The sequence below is a fragment of the Melitaea cinxia genome, chromosome 15 (genome assembly GCF_905220565.1).
Source record: "Melitaea cinxia chromosome 15, ilMelCinx1.1, whole genome shotgun sequence".
Classification (NCBI taxonomy): domain Eukaryota; kingdom Metazoa; phylum Arthropoda; class Insecta; order Lepidoptera; family Nymphalidae; genus Melitaea; species Melitaea cinxia.
In genome coordinates, this window is record NC_059408.1 from 10,334,589 (window position 1) to 10,354,107 (window position 19,519).

General features: G+C 35.0%; 2 protein-coding genes across 2 annotated transcripts; one reads left to right on the top strand and one right to left on the bottom strand.

Annotated features, from left to right (window-relative positions):
• Nucleotides 1–3,001: 3,001 nt before the first annotated feature.
• LOC123660253 (transcriptional adapter 3) lies at nucleotides 3,002–4,736 on the bottom strand. The gene has a single exon (XM_045595349.1). It carries the CDS (start codon nucleotides 4,432–4,434, stop codon nucleotides 3,037–3,039), a length of 1,398 nt encoding a protein of 465 aa, XP_045451305.1. The 5' UTR covers nucleotides 4,435–4,736; the 3' UTR covers nucleotides 3,002–3,036.
• A 2,800-nt stretch (nucleotides 4,737–7,536) lies between these two features.
• LOC123660155 (zinc finger protein 471-like) lies at nucleotides 7,537–19,230 on the top strand. Its single transcript, XM_045595258.1, has 14 exons — nucleotides 7,537–8,049; nucleotides 8,794–9,066; nucleotides 9,465–9,583; nucleotides 9,937–10,078; nucleotides 10,872–10,997; nucleotides 11,320–11,460; nucleotides 11,965–12,051; nucleotides 12,143–12,248; nucleotides 12,641–12,863; nucleotides 14,591–14,696; nucleotides 15,489–15,609; nucleotides 16,431–16,589; nucleotides 17,965–18,130; nucleotides 19,126–19,230. The coding sequence occupies exons 1-14, from the start codon at nucleotides 7,770–7,772 to the stop codon at nucleotides 19,228–19,230; spliced, it is 2,154 nt and encodes a 717-aa protein (XP_045451214.1). The 5' UTR covers nucleotides 7,537–7,769.
• Nucleotides 19,231–19,519: the final 289 nt, after the last annotated feature.

A 19,519-nucleotide genomic window follows, 5' to 3' on the forward strand; every position in this document is an offset into this window, starting at 1 on the left:
TATCACATAACATATGGTATTTTAGAGATGTGAAGAAAAGGGAGGATCCTCCACCAGACGGGTGTTGTGTCTGGCGGGCTAACGCCCCGACGGTTGTTGTCGGGATATTGTATATATACTTAATCACTTTGAAAACTCTGATAGCGCGATGTAGCATACGTCAGTTTTCTCTAATTACGTAGTTTCGTAGTCGTTCGTATTTCGCGTGATAGATGTCGCCACATCACTCCCCTCCGAGACCGGAGGTCGATAGCAGGTTAAGTCGTCCATTCATCTTGTGATGCTTGCCGGGCCAGTGGAATGTTCCAGTGAGTCGGAACCAGATGCCGCATAGTTCACGGTGAGTCGGAACTGTCTGCGGTGATGCTGCATATGCTCCAGTGAGTCGGAGTGGTGCAGTACTGCGTAGTGGCTGCTGCTGCGTCGACCAGGAGAGAAGTGCGTCTCTGCTTGCTGACCGGCCGAAGTGCAGTGTGCTGTGCCAAAGTCGCTGAGAAGGCTGTGGGCGATGACCAGGAATGCGCGTCCGCTGCATGCTGGTGGTCAGGATACCCGTAGTAGCCGTAGATGCTGGCTGGCTGAAGCTGTAGATGCTGGATGCTACTCGCTGCTCGAAAGCTTGAGGAAGTGATGATGACGATGAAGGTTGCGCCGATGTTCATGCTCGGGGTCACCAGTTTAGGGGATGTGAAGAAAATGGAGGATCCTCCGACCAGACGGGTGTTGTGTCTGGCGGGCTAACGCCCCGACGGTTGTTGTCGGAATCTTGTATATATACTTAATCACTTTGAAAACTCTGATAGCGCGATGTAGCATACGTCAGTTTTCTCTAATTACGTAGTTTCGTAGTCGTTCGTATTTCGCGTGATAGATGTCGCCACAGTATGGTCACACGGTACATATACCAAAATAACATTTTTCACAATTTTTATCTGTCTATTTGTTCTGGCTAATCTCTAAAACGGCTGGACCCATGGAGCATAGAATTCTCATTTCTTCATTTCTCTATGCTCCATGGCTGGACCGATTTTGACGGGACTTTCACTGGCAGATAACTGATGTAATAAGGAGTAACTTAAGCTACTTTTATTTTAGAAATTTATTTTTTTTATAACTACGCGAACTGAACAATAACTTTTTTGTTAAATTCCACGCAGACGAAGTCGCGTTCACGGCTAGTAATAAATAAACATATTTTGATTTATCTTATGTTCGTTTTATTTCTCACTTGATAGTTAAACCAAGCATCTCCATAGGATCAACAGGTTTGCTGAACACATATTATTTTTATAAACGATCTTGGTGAGCAGTTCTTCAAAGCTTGATATCGTAATTCTATAATATTCAAAAAATTTCTCATGCCCACATATTTTTAATGCTACATATTTTCTCTTGAAATAACTTCCATCTTGGTTCATTGTATAAATATATGGATTTACCCAAAATTTCCTCTGTTTAACAGTTTCTTTTTCATTTGTCGTCTTAATAACAACAGATCCAGGCAAGGACGCCCGAGCACACAAACTGCGAAATATCAACTGCCAAGTTGCGCGCGGTGCACCGTCCACGGCACCGTGCTACGGCCCGACGCCGTGAAATGTTACGGCACGGCGTCGTGCCGTGTTACAGTACCGGCTCCGTTCCGTGGACATGGGGCCGGGCCCTTATGTTTAAAAAGATATTTATCTCTTCATCGTAAGACACGTATCGCGGGAAACGTGTCACTCTCTCTTTCGCTTAGTTCTCAGCGTTACTGTTTCACACTACTTCATTCTCCATTGTTTTCCACCATACCACTGTACCATAAGCGGACATTTTTGTAGAACTATGAAAAAGAAATAAATCCACTAAACCTATTGTTTTATTATATCTCAAAAGGTTTATGTAGCGCATCAATAAAAGCTCGCAGGTGCCTTGAAGTAGTCAGACTTCTTTAACAATTATTGTCATAATTCATCCTATTTACAAAACTTAACGAAATGTACCTTAACCTTACTTAGGAATCACTCGGTCTGTTGGAGAATACCCCATGAAAATCTGTTCAGTGGTTTTCGAATTCATACAAATACGACGCCGCAGGCACTTTGTTTTACTACCCGTGCAAGCCGGAGCAGACTGCTAGTTATTTTATATTTTTTTATCAGTAGATACTCAGAGTTTAACGACAGGGTTGAGCGACAACTGCACTTGTTTAGTGATGCTTTTAGGAACGTAAACACCAAAAATCATAGGTGGAATCGACCAGCTTGGAATGGATATTTGTAATGTACAAATATTTGTTTCAAGTTTCTATTGAGAGCAAGTTAAACTATTGGTCCCGGTTGTTATCACAGACATCTGATAGGAATTGTTACTCTATTATGAAATGTCTGCCAACTCACAATGAAGCAGTATGGTGGATTAAGCTCCAACCCTTCTACATGAAGAAAAAGGCCTGTGATGGCTAGGTGGGGATGTTCAGACTAAATTAATCAGGGTTTAAGTAGTCAATTGTATATGTTACACCATAAAATCATCTGATTTTGTAAAACAAAGTGACAATTACATAAGTTTTTTTTATCTGTTAATGGATACACAAAAATAATCTTTGCATCAATGTTTCATGTCCCGTTTAATATTAATTCATTAAAGTAATAAATTTATGTTGTTAATGTTAGAAACAACTTCAATTTTTACTTGTAAGAAAAAAATTACTATAATAAAAACTAGGATTAAGCTATTGTAAAATAATTAAAAGCTAAGAATTATTATCATAAATAATAAATTAATGGATTCTGGTATTATTTCATTTCCAAATTTTCTATTTTATTAATGTGGGTTGTAAAGGATTAATTTGCTGGAGATAGATTAATGTTTCAAAGTTTTACCAAAGTGCCATCCATGTATAATTATTATTTGATTTCAATTATGAGTTTTTGCAGTATATGAAACTGAAATGAAACAAATAATGGAGGATAGTTATTGTTATTATTGTTAAACCAAGCCAATTAAAATTACAATATTTGAAAATAATACAATTTTAATTTTTTTTAATATTTAACTTGTGTTTGGACCTGTTAAAGGTAATGCATTAATTTCCTTGTTAAGCCGTATCTGTTCATTTATGGCACGCCAAGCATCCTCTTTCTCTTTCTTAGTAATAGGTCTTTTCTTCTGTTTAGCGGCTACGATCTTTTTATATGTATCAATACACTCCATGTCAACTTGATCTAACTGTTTTTTCAAGTTCAGTCTTATCATCTCTTGTTTACACAAACCTATGAGGTTTTTCAGATTTCGACAATTTTCTTTCCTCACTGCAGTTAATTCTGTCTGACACTTCTTTATTTCAGCTAATATTTCATCATCAGCTGGATTTGTAAGTGGAGGTAGATCTTCTGGATCTAAGATACCTTGTTCAACTAATTCCTTTCTAAGGCATTTTTCTAAAGTCAATGAATTTTTGTAGCTACTTTTACTGTTTGTAATTTGTTTTAATTTTATATCAGGGACTTCATAAGGCAAAACGTTTTCTTCCATAAGAGCTGATACTAGTCTCTGTGTTAGAGGTCCAGTTATCATATTATCAGATGACTTTTCAAGTTTTTTCCGTAAATTTGATGCATCTGGAGACATACCTGAAGATTTTTGTTTGTTGGGACTTGCTGCATTTTGGTCTTCCGATAGATGCTCATCAGCCCATACTTCAGAATAATGTCTGCCTAAAGGTGGTATTGGAGGAAGTGTTGTATTGCTGCTTTGAACCATAAGAGATTCAAGAAATTTGATATCATCAAGAGTGACTGGTGCACAGTAAGGATCTACAGAATTCCAAAATTTGTAAGGAATATTATTCTTTGGTAAAGCTAATTGTGACAGTTCGAGCTTAACTGAATTGTCTGAATTAACAGTATTTTCATTAAGGTAGTTATGTGAGGCACCAGAGGAAGAATTACTAAAGTTTTTTAATTTGGGTACCTTAGGCTGGTTTGATATTTTAGCATAATCTTTGCTTTTAGCCATTTTATCTTCTGGAAATTTTCTCTTCATAGAGTACTGTAACTGTTTTCCAGCAGCTTTACCCTTCTTTTCTCTCTTGGATTCGTTAGTGTCGATATTTTCAATTTCTCCTTGAAAATATCTTATGCGGAGGGCTGTGTTACAGAGAAGCGATTCTAGCTCCAGTTGTAAGGCATCAAGCTCGTCCATACCGATAGGTTCGTCTGCTGATCTCGCGGCTATAGCAGTAAATCTCGGTAAAGTAATAGCATTATCCTGTTGTCTGATGTACGGGATAGGACACATTTCTGTTTTTGTTTTGCCTGCGGAAGTTGCACCCGGTATTTTTGCTGGTTTGTTGTATGGCGAGACACCAGGGCTGGAAGGTTTTCCATTATCATGGCCTTTACTACCCAGTCCCCTTTTGTTATTATGATGCATTCTCTTACCCATCATTATTCTTTTAAACAAACCGCCGAACAGTTGTACACATATATAAATATAGGCGATTAGTGTCACTTTTCAACTTCGTATATACCACTATAAAAATGCTAACCGACAAGAAAAAGTTTGGAAGTAATTGTGTTTGCTATAATCGGTTAATAGTATTTACTTTCAACTCATATAGGTAATTATACACTACTTACACTAGAATTAATACAGAAAACAACAATGAAGTAAACAAAATGGCGACAAATTTCAAGTTTCAACCAGAGTGAAATGTCATATGTTTGTTCACAGATTAATTACAAATGAAAATGAAATGAATGCTAGCTAACCAAAGAGTATGACCAAAAAGCACCTACCCCACCCCAGCCTGCAAAATAATGATACGTGTAATAAAAAAAATACTAATTGATAGACTTTGAATAGCTCAATTCAACTACGTTGTCCTTTTAAATTGCTCACCTCAAATTATATAATTAAAAATCAATTTTTTTTTTAAAAATCAAATATTTTCAAACTCCTATATCTTTTGATGTCATAGATCAAGTAAAAAGAATAGATAACGCACTTAGAACAAAAAAGTGAAGCCACTTTTTTAAATATGTGTGAGTGAGTGAAGTGTTGACACTTTTTAAAAAAAGTCCCTGAAAATTTTATTAAATGGGATTAAACACAATTTAATATAGGTAAAATGGGTATGCGAGAATAAAAATCTGTTTATAGTTTTAAATATATTTACTCCTTTTTGCTTCAAATTGTTAATAAATCTATTGCAGCCATGTTTTGATTTAATGAATTATATAAATCTGTGTCAATGAAAATTGCAATTGATGATTCCTCTGAAGGGCAAGTTCCTGTTTTAAAGACGTCTAACTCTTTGCTGTAATGATTTAATTTTTTTACATTTTTTTTTAATAAAGTTCCTGTTTTTTTAACTTTTCTCTTAGTTTATGTTTTCTAGGTGTATCAAAGATTGAATCTTGGTTAACGACTAATTTAAGACTCATCCGGTAGGTCCTAGAACAAAAAATTCAACATTAAAATACCTAGTAGTAAGTAGTAGTATATACGTGATGGTACTCTGCGCAGTCCACTTTTTGTACCGTACATGTCAGCTTTATCAAAATGGTTTGAACAAACCACACTAGATGAGGATGGCTGTCGTTGTAGTTCATTTCAGCTCAGTCGCACAGCAGCTACCTATTCTATCTATCTCCTATTAAAATATTCGTTGGAAACCTAAAATCATGATATTTAGTAGTAAAATATGAGTAGTTAATTCACAAATTTAAACAGACAAAAACGAGTTAAAAATTCATATTGACTTCAATTTAGGTAAAACATAAAATCACACGATAAAAAAAAAAACACAATAATGATGTCCACTTTCTAGTTAATTATTTTTCTATGATTGCCTACAATTTACTTACCCGCATTTTGGGCTAATGGAAATAAAAATTACTGGTAACACTCCCTCGGTACGTCATTTCGGTGCATAGTTATTATAAGTTCCGAATAACCTCAATATTATTTTGGAATAACAAAAAATATAAAGTTTTGTATGTATTTACGTGTGAAACGATATTTCTTCAGACTTTTTGTTCACTTTGGTATTGTTTTTGCACCATTTAATTACAAAAGAACGGCATTTTATAGGCAAAGTTACTGTACGAGGCCTCGTGAGATACTAACGAAAATGAGCGTAGTTTGATGCATATGTGTGCGTGAGCGCGTGTGTTTACTTGAAGGAGCCGAGTTTTGTGGCTTCACTAACAACAAAGGCTGCGCATTATCTACTTTTTTTTACTTCATCTATGTTTGATGTATACAATATTTTAAATTGTTCAAAGTGTTAAAAAACTGCTCAAGTTGCATTTATAATTGCTCAAGTACAGTTTCGAACAGATCCACTTTCCTTAATTTTTAAATAAATATAAATAGTTTGCACAAATAAAATAATGATTTAGTAAAAAAAAAAAAAATAATAGATAAATTTTCAATAGCTCAATTCAACTACGTTGTCGTCTTAAAGTATTTAATTGAAAATTCGTGTCATCTTAAAGTATTTAATTGAAAATCAAAAAATTCGTTGAAAAAAATTATTTTATCAATATTTTCAAACTCCTACATCTTTTGATGTATACAAGATTTTAAATTACTCAAAGTGTTAATAAACTGCTCAAGTTGCATTTATAATTGCTCATATACAATTTGGAACAGCTCCACTTTCCTTAATTTTTGAATAAATATGTATAGGTTGAACAAAAACATTTATATCTTAAGACTGGTGAGCGCTGCGCATGCGCATAGACAATGATGCAAAGCAAAAAAATTGCAGATATTCGTAATAAAAAAAAAATACTAATCGATAGATTTTCAATAGCTCAATTCAACTACGTTGTCCTTTTAAATTGCTCACCTTAAATTATTTAACTAAAAATCAAAAAGTCGTTAAAAATATATTCAAGTTAAATTTGTTCAAACTATTTCTATTTATTTAACAATTAAGGAAAGTGGAGCTGTTTCATACTGTACTTGAGCACTTATAAATGCAACTTGAGCAGTTTTTTAACACTTAGGAATCAAAAATATTTTATGCATCAAAACATATAGGAATTTGAAAGTATTGATATAGGAATTTTTTTGCGTGCTGTGTGGCTACGGCACCAAAGAATATAGCCACCCCCTCTCTTCCCGTGGGTGTCGTAAGAGGCGACTAAGGGATAACAAGGTTCCACTGCCACCTTGGAAGCCGACCGATGGCGGGATAACCATCTAACTTTGAAACACACAGGCCGAAGACGGGCAGTAGCATCTTAGGTGCGACAAAGCCAGCCCTGCGGTCACCAACCCACCTGCCCAGCGTGGTGACTATGGGCAACACACATGAGTTCACGCATTTTTGGCGCGAACTTGTGGAGGTCTATGTCCAGCAGTGGACTGCAATAGGCTGGACTGATGATGATGATTATTTTGCAGGCTGGGGTGGGGTAGGTAAGTTAAGTTTAATATTTGAATTTTTAATGCGGATAAGTATAGAACTATAGATTATTGCAGAGTTCCTCTCACACTCATAGACAAATTTTTATATTCTGTCACGGAGCATTTACTTTATGGCTTAACTGAACACCTTTGTCTGTCATCCGTGATCTGCTTTGCTTTCTGATTATAAGTGTGAAGTTCTTCAAAAATGGACTTGTGTTGAGAATTTAGATACAAACTAAACGTCAATTGGCAAGATGGATTGATAGTTACATGTTTACAAAATAATGCACGATCCCTTGTCAACAATATTCCCGATACATTTTTATAGCTTAGAGATTTCGAGCAAATGACTTTTTACAATGGGAGATCAAGTATTATATTGTCCTCTTTGTTGTAATGCTACATTTGAGTCGAAACAATCTCTTATTGAACATATATCAATTATAACGTCAAATTTAGTATGTCCCCTATGTACAACTAGATTATCTTCAGTAGAACAACTCACAGATCATTTAAAACACGATGATTGCGAACTTACAAATCCTGTTCAAACTATCATATTTGATACTAATACGCAAATTGAAAAGAATGAGAATGCCTTAGATAATTCTAATCTAAAATTAGAACTACATAAAGATGGTAAGAAAACACTTTAAATTTGAATATTGATATGTTAACAAATAAATAATTATAAATTATTGTACCAAGTTTCACTGTCATTATAATAAGATAACACATTGTACTTGATAATCAAGGGTCTAATATAACACACGAGAGAGAGATTTTTTTATTCTTTTTTTTAACATATTAAAACTTAAAACGCAAATAAAAATGATAATCTATACATATAATAAAATGGTAGGAAAGTCAAAACTGTACATTGAATATTTTTTTAAAAAAATACTTGGGGTATGATCTACAATCGACACCGAAGCCAAAAATATAGTTTTTAGAATTTTTGTCTGTTTGTCTGTATGTATGTCTGGGATAAACTCAAAAAGTACTGCATGGATTTACTTCAAATTTGGCACAAATATTATTAAGAAGTCTGGTCAACATATAGGCTACATATTATCACGCTATCACCTACGGGGAACGAGCAGTGAACCTTTGTTTCTTCAACGCATTCTGTAACAACGTGTAATCTAACGACGCATATTTGAATGTTGTTGTTATTATGTTAATAACCATGTCATAAGGTAGCTTCATACTATAAATATAGACATTCTGTAGTATATTTAGTATCAGCATTGTACCCGTACGAAGCCGGGGCGGGTCGCTAGTGTTACAATATCATCATCTACATTTTAGTAATATATTTAAAGAAATATATGATTACGACAAAACACATGTTCTTTATATTTCTGTGCTTTCTTTTTGCAGGTAATAAGCTACAAAACGATAATGTAGATGATAGTGTATCATCACAAGCAGTTAAATTGAGTAGTGATTCGGACGTTGGCAAAATGTATGTTGAATTGCTGAGCAAGCAAATGATGAAGCCGTGCCTACAGACACAAGAGCTAAAGTTGGTGAAAGAGGATGGACAGAGCCGTTATGTGATCCTGACAGATGAGGATTCCATGTTAAGCCAGGGTGTTTCAATTGTAACTAAACAAAACAATGATGGAACTATATCATTAACTGCTCTTAAAGGTTTAAACTAAAGCATATATTTTGAATTCTGAAATTTGTTAGACAACCCATATGCAATATATTTATTGACATATTAAATTAAATATAAAATATGTTTCATCAAATAAACATCTCGGTCAAGGTCGTTTTATATCGGGGTCTTAGACCACAAGCAATTGATTTAAATGCAGATAAAATCACTTGCAATTAATCTCTTATTTTATTAATTTAGATTTTTGTGGTCATGAACACTGATTTTTGTGTAATGTGGGATAGTACGATATATGTTGTTGATCACTTTGAGTTTCTGATTGGCACTATTGAAAAATAATTGTTACTCTAAATTACATATTTACATTACCTTTTATAGTTTTTCCTTTTTACTTTATTAGATGAAGAACCAGAGAGGAGATCTATAGAAGAAGATGCAGATAAAAATCAAGAAGAAATTTACAGTTGTAACACATGCGGTGTGTCATTTTCATCAGTCTTGGAACACATACAAAATTATCACAACAATCAAGATGTTGTGGTTGAGGTATGGACCTTGGAATATAAAGTATAGATTTAAATTATGTAAGTTATAAAAAGAGGTACTTTAGTGCTAGTTTTAGTGCTAAATTTGTATTCAGATAACTTTGATTGATTCAATCTGTAGGCTGTGATCTCCCACTGCTGCGCCGTCTTCATTCTCTATATGTGAGAAGGCATATAGATGACTCTTTGGTTTATTATATATAAAACATTAATAAAAGGTAGATTTGTTGTCATGATAACTATATTCCAATTGGTAAAGATTGCTTACAAAATTTAGAAGCATATTTGTAAATAGTTTGATAGTATTATAAAAATTAAAACATTATATTAAGTTAATAATATATTATTTTACAGGAGCCTATGGAAGAAAGTATTCCAATAGAATATGAGGCAGTACAGAATGAAGAGGTGTTAGCAGATAAACAACAGTCACGACGAATGATAACAGAGACAGGGGACATTATTGAGGCACCATTGACAGAAAATGAAGATATAGGTATATCTACAAATGTAGTTGATTTTTATAATAGTAATTATGACTAAGAAACAGCCTTGATTCATATATATTAACTGCCTAAAACATTTGTTAATAAAATTTTCAAAGTAAAAAAATAAAAAAATTTTCATTACATTAACAATAGTATAATTATATCAATCATTACAGCTTATACAGTCCACTGCTGGACATAGGCCTCCACAAGTTTACGCCAAAAATAACGTGAACTCATGTGTTTTGCCCATAGTCACCACGCTGGGCAGGCGGGTTGGTGACCGCAGTACTGGCTTTGTCGCACCGAAGACGCTGCTGCCCGTCTTCGGCCTGTGTATTTCAAAGCCAGCAGTTGGATGGTTATCCCGCCATCGGTCGGCTTCTTAAGTTCCAAGGTGGTTGTGGAACCTTGTTATCCCTTAATCGCCTCTTACGACACCCACGGGAAGAGAGGGGGTGGCTAAATTCTTTAGTGCCGTAGCCACACAGCACAGTATAATTATATACCTATAATAAATAATAAACAAATGGATAAACACAACTTATATTGTAGAGAAAAGGAATACAAAAACCTTTTTATTAAGAAACTCATTGAAGAAGAAGAATTTATTTCACATTAACCTTAATGCCTACTAAAGATTTTAAACTATGTTTAGTACATTTTGTAATGTTAACTGTTAAATAAATGTACCAATCACATTAAAAAGTTAAAAAACAATTTTTTTTTGAGTTATTTTAACTATTGCCTATAATAAAGTGTGAGAAAAGATGTAGGTTAATATTTTATCTTTTATTACAGAAAAATCAATGAATGTAGTTATTCCAGCAAAGGAGACAGCAGATAAAAAGGGTAGAGGTACACGGCAGTATATTCAAATGGAGAAATTCTGTAACAGTCTTATAAAGGACATCAAACCTCCTGATGGTATGATATTTAAATTTTTTACCACATTTTTAAGAATCCTATTTGTATCATGGAATGATCTGATCAAAGTCATATCATATTACTATGACTATTGGCCTGCTGTCAGTATTTAGAACTACTATTAGTAGACACAATTTTTGTGGAATATTTATTACTATTGATATAATTAAAATAAAATAATGATAAAATTTAAAGTTACTAGTCATCTAACAGATATAATATTATTTTATTATTCCTTTGCTTAATATGAGTCTGGTTTTAATATTGATTTAATATAAAGAAACTTATTTTAAGACATACAAAAATTTCTTCTTTTTTTTAGAAAAAAATGGACCATACCACAATGTCGTTGTAAAGGAAATGCAAACAACAGCGGGTAATAAAATGAAGGTTTACAATTGCATGTCTTGCAATATTTATGTCTCATCATTGTCGGAATTCAAACAACATCCGTGTAAAATATGTATGTATCAGTTTTAAAGTATTTTTATTCATTAAACTGATATTTGCTAAAGATTTAATAGTATTTACAAATAAATGTTATAAAAGGTAATAATAATTGTTTGTTAATGACATGCAATCAAAAGTATGGTATGACTTCAGAATTCTTGAAAAAATAGAATTATTTAATATAGGAGCCGGTTTTGCAGATGGACGTTGCAAAACAAATTGTGCTTTGAATATAAAATCCATGTTTTAAACCTGTCTAAGCAATGTTTAAGTGTTATATTTATCTTAGTTTATCTTGTGTTCAGTGATGAATTAATATTTAGGAATACTGCATGTAATAGGTGAAATTCCGAGTCAAGAATATGCAAAAATGCACTGGCTTACCATACTTGGTTTAGATCTAAATCTATTATTTATTTTATTAAAGAAAGCTTTTTTTAGCTTAATACGATATTTAGTCTCATACAACTCAATATATTTTTATATTTTGTAAATAGTGACAAATTTTCTTTTCCAGTAAAATACTCATGTCCACAATGTCCCGTCGCCTATGAAAACTCAAAATCATTATGTGCACATATGAAAGTACATAAAACCAGAGAAGGTACATATATAATTTAAACATTAGTAAATGATTATTATTGCAACGTTGAAAGAAGTGGTATATTAATTTTTGAAAAAAGATTTCGTTTCAGACAACAGTTTTTTATCATCTCTGAAGTTTGAGTGTGAGATATGTTCTACGATATTCCTTACGAGCAAATCTTTAAAACTTCACAAGAGGATGCACGACCCTATCAAGTTAGTAAATTATATTATTTCAAAGCCCTATTTGTTATTCCTGCTAATCAACAAATACAAAGAAGTTAATAACTAAACGGTTAATTGTTACTTTTTAATATAAAGGATATTAAAGTTAAAAGTTTGCTGTTATTCTGCCTAAGGAACAGCTTTTAATTTATTAATTAAAAAGACTGCAATTTTTTTAATTTTTTTATTGAAAATAATTTTTTAGGCTGTTTAGTCTTGGACTTTTGCTTACCTTTAATCTTTATTAAGCATAATAATTATATAAAGTTCTCTATTGTCAGACTCATTTTGTTTTTGTTGAGCTAATAAAGTTACACTCAATCACTAATTAATAATAGTAAAAGATAAGAATATAATTATTAAATAACAAACAACCTTCACAGATCTCGTCCAATAGAGCCACCCGTAGATACAACGGGGGGTAATGTAGCAGGTGACCACAAGTTCCTGTGTCCAATATGTGATAAGTTGATACCGATTGACTACCGCACCATACATATGAACTCTCACAAAGGTAGCAATAAAATGAACTGTGATATATGCAACAAGAAGTTTCACTCCAGGGAGTATTTGGATATGCATATGAGCGTGCATAACATCGATAAGGTTATTCTTTTGTACTGCATATGCGGCTGAGTAGAAGTTTTGACAAATTATATATTTAACAGGAATTGTTAAACTCGTGATGGAAATTATAATTCTATTTCTAAATTCTCGAAATTTAAAAATATAAAACTCTCGTGGCGCGGTGTTTCTTACCAAACTCCTCCGAAGCGGCTGGACCAATTTTTATGAAATTTTGTGTGCATATCAAGTAGGTCTGGGAATCGGCCAACATCTATTTTTCATACCCCTAAATGATAAGGGTGGCCCCACCCCAAAAATTTTTTTTGACAAAATTTTTCAATTTTATTTTATTATGATTTAGCATTGAAAAATATATATAATAGCGTTTAGCGGCAAAACAACGTTTGCCGGGAGTTGGGATATGGCGACCGATGAAAGTATTTTTAAAAACAATTTTATTTAAATTTACAATGTTTATTATTTCAAAATATGAAATGAAATTACAATTCGATTAAAAATAAAAGTAACTGTTCTTTGAGATAGATAGATGATACAAGACTGATTTAAAATGTATTTTAATAATTAAATTGTAAAACAATCAAATTGCTGAATCGCTTATTCTGTTGTTCCCATGTTCCATCAATTCTTCCTTCGTCAGCGGGATTATTGTGTTACGGCGTGGTAACTCGGGTCAGCTTTATATAAAATTCCGAATGTAAATTATACTTATGTCCTTCATGTTACAAGATGATATAAAACATATATGTTTGAATTAGAACACCCATTTGTAAAGAAAGATTCATCATTACAGCCTATACAGTCCACTGCTGGACATAGGCCTCCACAAGTTTACGCCAAAAATAACGTGAACTCATGTGTTTTGCCCATAGTCACCACGCTGGGCAGGCGGGTTGGTGACCGCAGTACTGGCTTTGTCGCACCGAAGACGCTGCTGCCCGTCTTCGGCCTGTGTATTTCAAAGCCAGCAGTTGGATGGTTATCCCGCCATCGGTCGGCTTCTTAAGTTCCAAGGTGGTTGTGGAACCTTGTTATCCCTTAGTCGCCTCTTACGACACCCACGGGAAGAGAGGGGGTGGCTAAATTCTTTAGTGCCGTAGCCACACAGCACAACAAAGAAAGATTGTAAGCTATAAAATATCATGTAGTAATTACAGTAGTAATAGTAGAACCATAAATGTTCAACGCAGATAAAGACGGCGTAAGTCGTCTAGTTGTTGTAATTATTTTTGTGGATTTAATGAAAAAATAGTGTTATTAAGTGATATGATGGAACCTGTGCTAAAATTATTGCGATAACAGTCTAAAATCACAACGTTAGTGCAGATAAAATCGAACATCATCGTTAAATTGGAACGTTAATACTGACTGTCTAATGTAACTAAAGAGTTGCGCGTTGGAGCCACTTATTTACCATGTATCATTTTATTCATTTAAATGTTAATACACTATACTCATAAACTTCGATCATGCGTCATAATGGGGAGTTATGCAATTGATATGAGCGCAAGATCAGTGCGCAAATAAACATTATAAAATTTAAAAGATTAAATAATGTTTTTATGCAGAACACGATCTATTATACTATCAGAATATTTTGAAGGATCACAGAAGCACTGTATAAATTTAATTTAGTTTTCTTACGTAGTCACTATACACTTTAACAAGTAAAAGTGAGTGACTACGGAAGTTTGAAAACTTATAGTTTGTATTTTGTTAATACAAACTCATCAGAGGCACAATTTCAGGTAGTAGTCGGTAAACAAGACAAGTCGCTGCCATATACGTGCCTATATTGCAACAGGAAGTTCGCAAGACCGCATGAAAAGGTGAAACACGAGCGGATACATACTGGTAAAGTATATAAAATATATTTTTTAATTTATATAAAAGATTCGATTTTTTGCTGTCTAAAAAATACATGATCAAAGTCTGTAGGTACTATAAGTTTAATCGGTATAGCTATGTGACTGAAGTCCGTTAAACATCAGTAAATATATGTCGGTAATTGGTACTTTTCATCATTATTGTCGTCTTTATATTTATATTATAATATATAATTCTGATGCTTAAGGAACGCTTTAACGAAAGCACTCGCTACTCGATGAAGCATTTGCAGTTCAGTATGTGACAAGTTCGCATGTATTTTTTTTATGTGTGTGCATATTTATCGTAAAAATACGTTGACTTTTACCTATAATATACGATAAGATTTGACACTGTTTGTATCTGACATATACATACAGTCGTCTATTGACGTATGGCATAGTAGAAAATATTCTGCTCAAAATTTGGAGCAGCCCGACTAGAAAAGTACCTTAACCTTACAGAAGATCACAGCCAAATAATATTGCTCTTAAACAGGGTTGTGTACCTGTGGTGAGTAAAGTAGCCAGAGCCGCTGCGGGCGTCGGGAATAGGGTCGGCAACGCGCATGCGATGCTTCTGGTGTTGCAAGCGTCCAATGGAAAAAAAAATGTGTGGTTTTATGAAACCCGACGCAACTCAAACTTAGTGAATAAAAAAAAACATAAAAAAAAATAATAGACACTTGCGGCATGCGACATGCAATAGATGAAAGAAATATTTTGGGGTGTAGGATGTTAGTTTAGGTTTAAAATGAATTGATGGTGAACGTGTGTCCAGGCGAGAAGCCGCACTCGTGCGAGATCTGCGGCAAGTCGTTCCGCGTGTCGTACTGCCTCACGCTGCACATGCGCACGCACACGGGCGCGCGCCCCTACGCCTGCCCGCACTGCAACAAGAGGTACCACCACCCCTCTCTCTCTCTCTCTATATATATATATACACACACACACACACACACACACACACACACATATATATATATATATATATATATATATATATATATATATATATATATATAATAAAATGGTAGGAAAGTCAAAACTGTACATTGAATATTTTTTTAAAAGAATACTTGGGGTGTAATCTACAATCGATACTGAAGCCAAAAATATAGTTTTAGAATTTTTGTCTGTTTGTCTGTATGTATGTCCGGGATAAACTCAAAAAGTACTGCATGGATTTACTTCAAATTTGGCACGAATATTATTAAGAAGTCGGGTCAACATATAGGCTACAAATTATCACGCTATCACTTACGGGGAACGAGCAGTGAACCTTTATTTCTTCAACACATTCTGTAACAACGTGTAATCTAACGACGCATATTTGAATGTTTTAGTTATTATATTAATAACCATGTCATAAGCTAGCTTCTCACTATAAATAAAGACATTCTGTAGTATATTTAGTATCAGCATTGCACCCGTGCGAAGCCGGGGCGGGTCGCTAGTATACACATTTATACATATATTATTTATTAGTTTGTGCCAAAAATGACAAAATTTTTTTTTGCTTTCACTCAAAAATATCTAAACAAATGTCCCCAAAAAACCAACAAAGCTACTGTTAAAAGCAGAGCAAAATTCCAATCCTATTCATATAATCATAATTATCTTAACGGAGTAGCATGTCGAATACCCGACGCTTTGATCTTGGAAAATCATTACTACAAAACACCTCCAAATGTAATTTGTAAGCGTTGTGAAATCGGTGCAGGTTCAAGGCTCACAGCGTGTACAATCATCACCTGTTGACGCACTCAGAAGTACGCGCCTACAAATGCCCCTACTGCCCTAAAGCCTTCAAGACATCTGTACAGCTAGCAGGACACAAGAATTCTCATACCAAGCCTTTCTCGTGCCAGCAGTGCAACCGGTAACTATGCTACCTTATAGTATTAGTATGTGACGATGGATGGGTGGTCATTACTTTGTCAAGTTAAAAGTTTTTTGAGATGAATAATGTTATAGGTGGTTTTAAAAATACGTTTTCAAAATCTTGATAGAATAAAAGGTTAGCCAACGAAAACTTGTAATTTGCAAAGTCACAATGTGATAGTATCGATACAAAGATTTATAAATCGTTATTTTGCTGTCTTGCGTGCGATTCTGGCCCATCCTTAAAACCCGGTGCTTAGATGCATTACATCCCCTGCACTATAGATAAATCCACCCCTGGATGTAATAGATACAAACTAAATACTTTGTTAACAAATTTTTGTTGTTCTCAGATTTTTATAATCGTATGATACTGTGACTGATTGTTTATTATTTTGGGATTGGTTTATCTATTTATTGGGTTTCTTATTTTCTTATTAACAATGATGATGCAACGTAAAGTTTATATACATTTTATTATATCTATAGCCTGTAGTTAAAACTGACTGAGGAATGAATTTATTCTTAGAAAAACTAGGTAAGGAGATTTTTATCACTTGTGACTTATAGGGGGTTTCACAATGACATGAGAATTCACTTTGAAATAAGACCACGGTCTTATACACAGGTCATGCAACTACATTAGTGGGTGTATGTCAGCTTAATGGTTGCGCTTTTCTTTTTAATTTATGGCCGCCAGAGGCATGACGATCGATGGAAGTGCTGTGAAACGAAGAAAAAATAGCTTTCTGTCTCTTTTTTTATCACACGTAACGCATTTATGTTTTAAAATATAACCAGTTATAATGAAACGTCATTCAATATAACCAATTATAATGAAACGTCACTCAACCGGCGTGCGCAGTGGGCACCGCGCGACCTCACACACCGATAGCAGTGACGTACCAGCGACATTAACGCGAACGAAAAGTTATGACACCATCGTACTAATCTCTCACCATTGAAATTGGTTTTAGTTGCATGACCTGCATATAATACCGTGGATAAGACTGTAGATTTAATACTCCCTTAGAGTGTCAAAGCTTCTCGGAATAGTATCGAATGACCTTTCAATCTGGTGACAAAACTGTCAAAAGTTGCCCCTCTCAGAATACTTGCGATAAAACTTCAATGAAGAAAAATATAATTTATACCAATAGATACCGATTACCACTTTCGAAGCTCAAAGGTGATACTTTGGGTTGAATTTGAAAATATAAATAAAAGAGCGTATATGACATATGCATGTACAAAAATGACACTGGATGGCTTAAAAACCAACTAACACGATAGACGTGATACGTGACGCGACAGGCAGTTCGCCTCGTCGTGAGATATAAGAAGCTGACTAAAGAATGTAACACGTGACGCAGCCCGTTCGCGTCGCTGTACGCGGTGCGCGTGCACATGGAGATCCACTCGCGGCAGAACAGCCTGAAGTTCTCGTGCGCGCTGTGCGGCGCCAGCTACGCGCGCGCCTTCGCGCTCAAGGACCACGTCAAGCAGGCGCACCAGCGGGACGTCGACGCCTCGGACGCCGTGAGTACCGCCACCGTCGCTGGCCTACCGCCACTACCCCACCGTCACTACCCTACCGTCACTACCCTACCGTCACTACCCTACCGTCACTACCCTACCGTCACTACCCTACCGTCACTACCCTACCGTCACTACCCTACCGTCACTACCCTACCGTCACTACCCTACCGTCACTACCCTACCGTCACTACCCTACCGTCACTACCCTACCGTCACTACCCTACCGTCACTACCCTACCGTCACTACCCTACCGTCACTACCCTACCGTCACTACCCTACCGTCACTACCCTACCGTCACTACCCTACCGTCACTACCCTACCGTCACTACCCTACCGTCACTACCCTTCCGTCACTACCCTTCCGTCACTACCCTTCCGTCACTACCCTTCCGTCACTACCCTTCCGTCACTACCCTACCGTCACTACCCTACCGTAACTACCCTACCGTCACTACCCTACCGTCACTACCCTACCGTCACTACCCTACCGTCACTACCTTACCGACACTACCCTTCCTTCACTACCCTTCCTACGCTACCATACTGTCACCGACCTACCGCTACTACCTTACCGTCACTACCATACCGTCAAATGATTCGTTTCATTAATTCATTACTTTCGCTGCCTTACCATCATTTCCATGTTGTTACTAATTAATGTAGTTGATTTCTTCAACCGGCAGTCGATCTTACGTAATATTTGTAAAAATATTGAAATGTATCTAGATTTTAATGTACTTAACATCAATTTACTTACTCGACGTAAAATTTGATATTTCATCTGTTGTGCTCTTTTAAAAGTTATACAGGTATAATACGCCTAGGGTTATAAATAACGTCCTTAATAGCCAATATAAATATCAAATCGAGTGAGCTATAATCTGAAATACAACTTCCGCGGCCAGACAGTGGACGTATTGCACTAAACGCATAAAATAAATATTAAATAGTAATAAAAGTCATAACTATTTTATTGTTTGAAAAATTTCACAGGCGCTACTTAAAGATGAAGACTGTATGGTGCAAGAAACTACAGACATCGACTCTGATGGAATTAACCTAAATAAAGATTTGCCTCAAGAGGTAAGGCATACTTAACGTTTTGTTATGGTTTGAAATAATTGTAGTACAGAAAATTTGATTCTGTCAAGTGTAATTGAACCTTGACTAAAATCAAAGGTTATATAATGTTTTCAAGTCTTACGATCAAATTTATTTTTTAATAAAGAATAATTAAAGTTCTTATTCGGTTATAAAATGCTACGCTTCAGCCTGTAATATCCCTATACTGGGCATAGGCCTTTTTCCCCATGTAGGAGAAGGATCAGAGCTTAATCCACCATGTTGCTCCAATGCGGGTTGGCGGATATATTCCCTACTATGAGTA

What these genes read in the sequence shown, in the direction of transcription:
- LOC123660253 (XM_045595349.1), bottom strand. Translation starts at nt 4,434, where the DNA reads ATGATGGGTAAGAGAATGCATCATAATAACAAAAGGGGACTGGGTAGT.
- LOC123660155 (XM_045595258.1), top strand. Translation starts at nt 7,770, where the DNA reads ATGGGAGATCAAGTATTATATTGTCCTCTTTGTTGTAATGCTACATTT. An exon ending in ATCAAGATGTTGTGGTTGAG is followed by an intron (nt 9,584 to 9,936) that starts GTATGGACCTTG and finishes ATTATTTTACAG; the next exon opens with GAGCCTATGGAAGAAAGTAT. An exon ending in GCGTGCATAACATCGATAAG is followed by an intron (nt 12,864 to 14,590) that starts GTTATTCTTTTG and finishes GCACAATTTCAG; the next exon opens with GTAGTAGTCGGTAAACAAGA.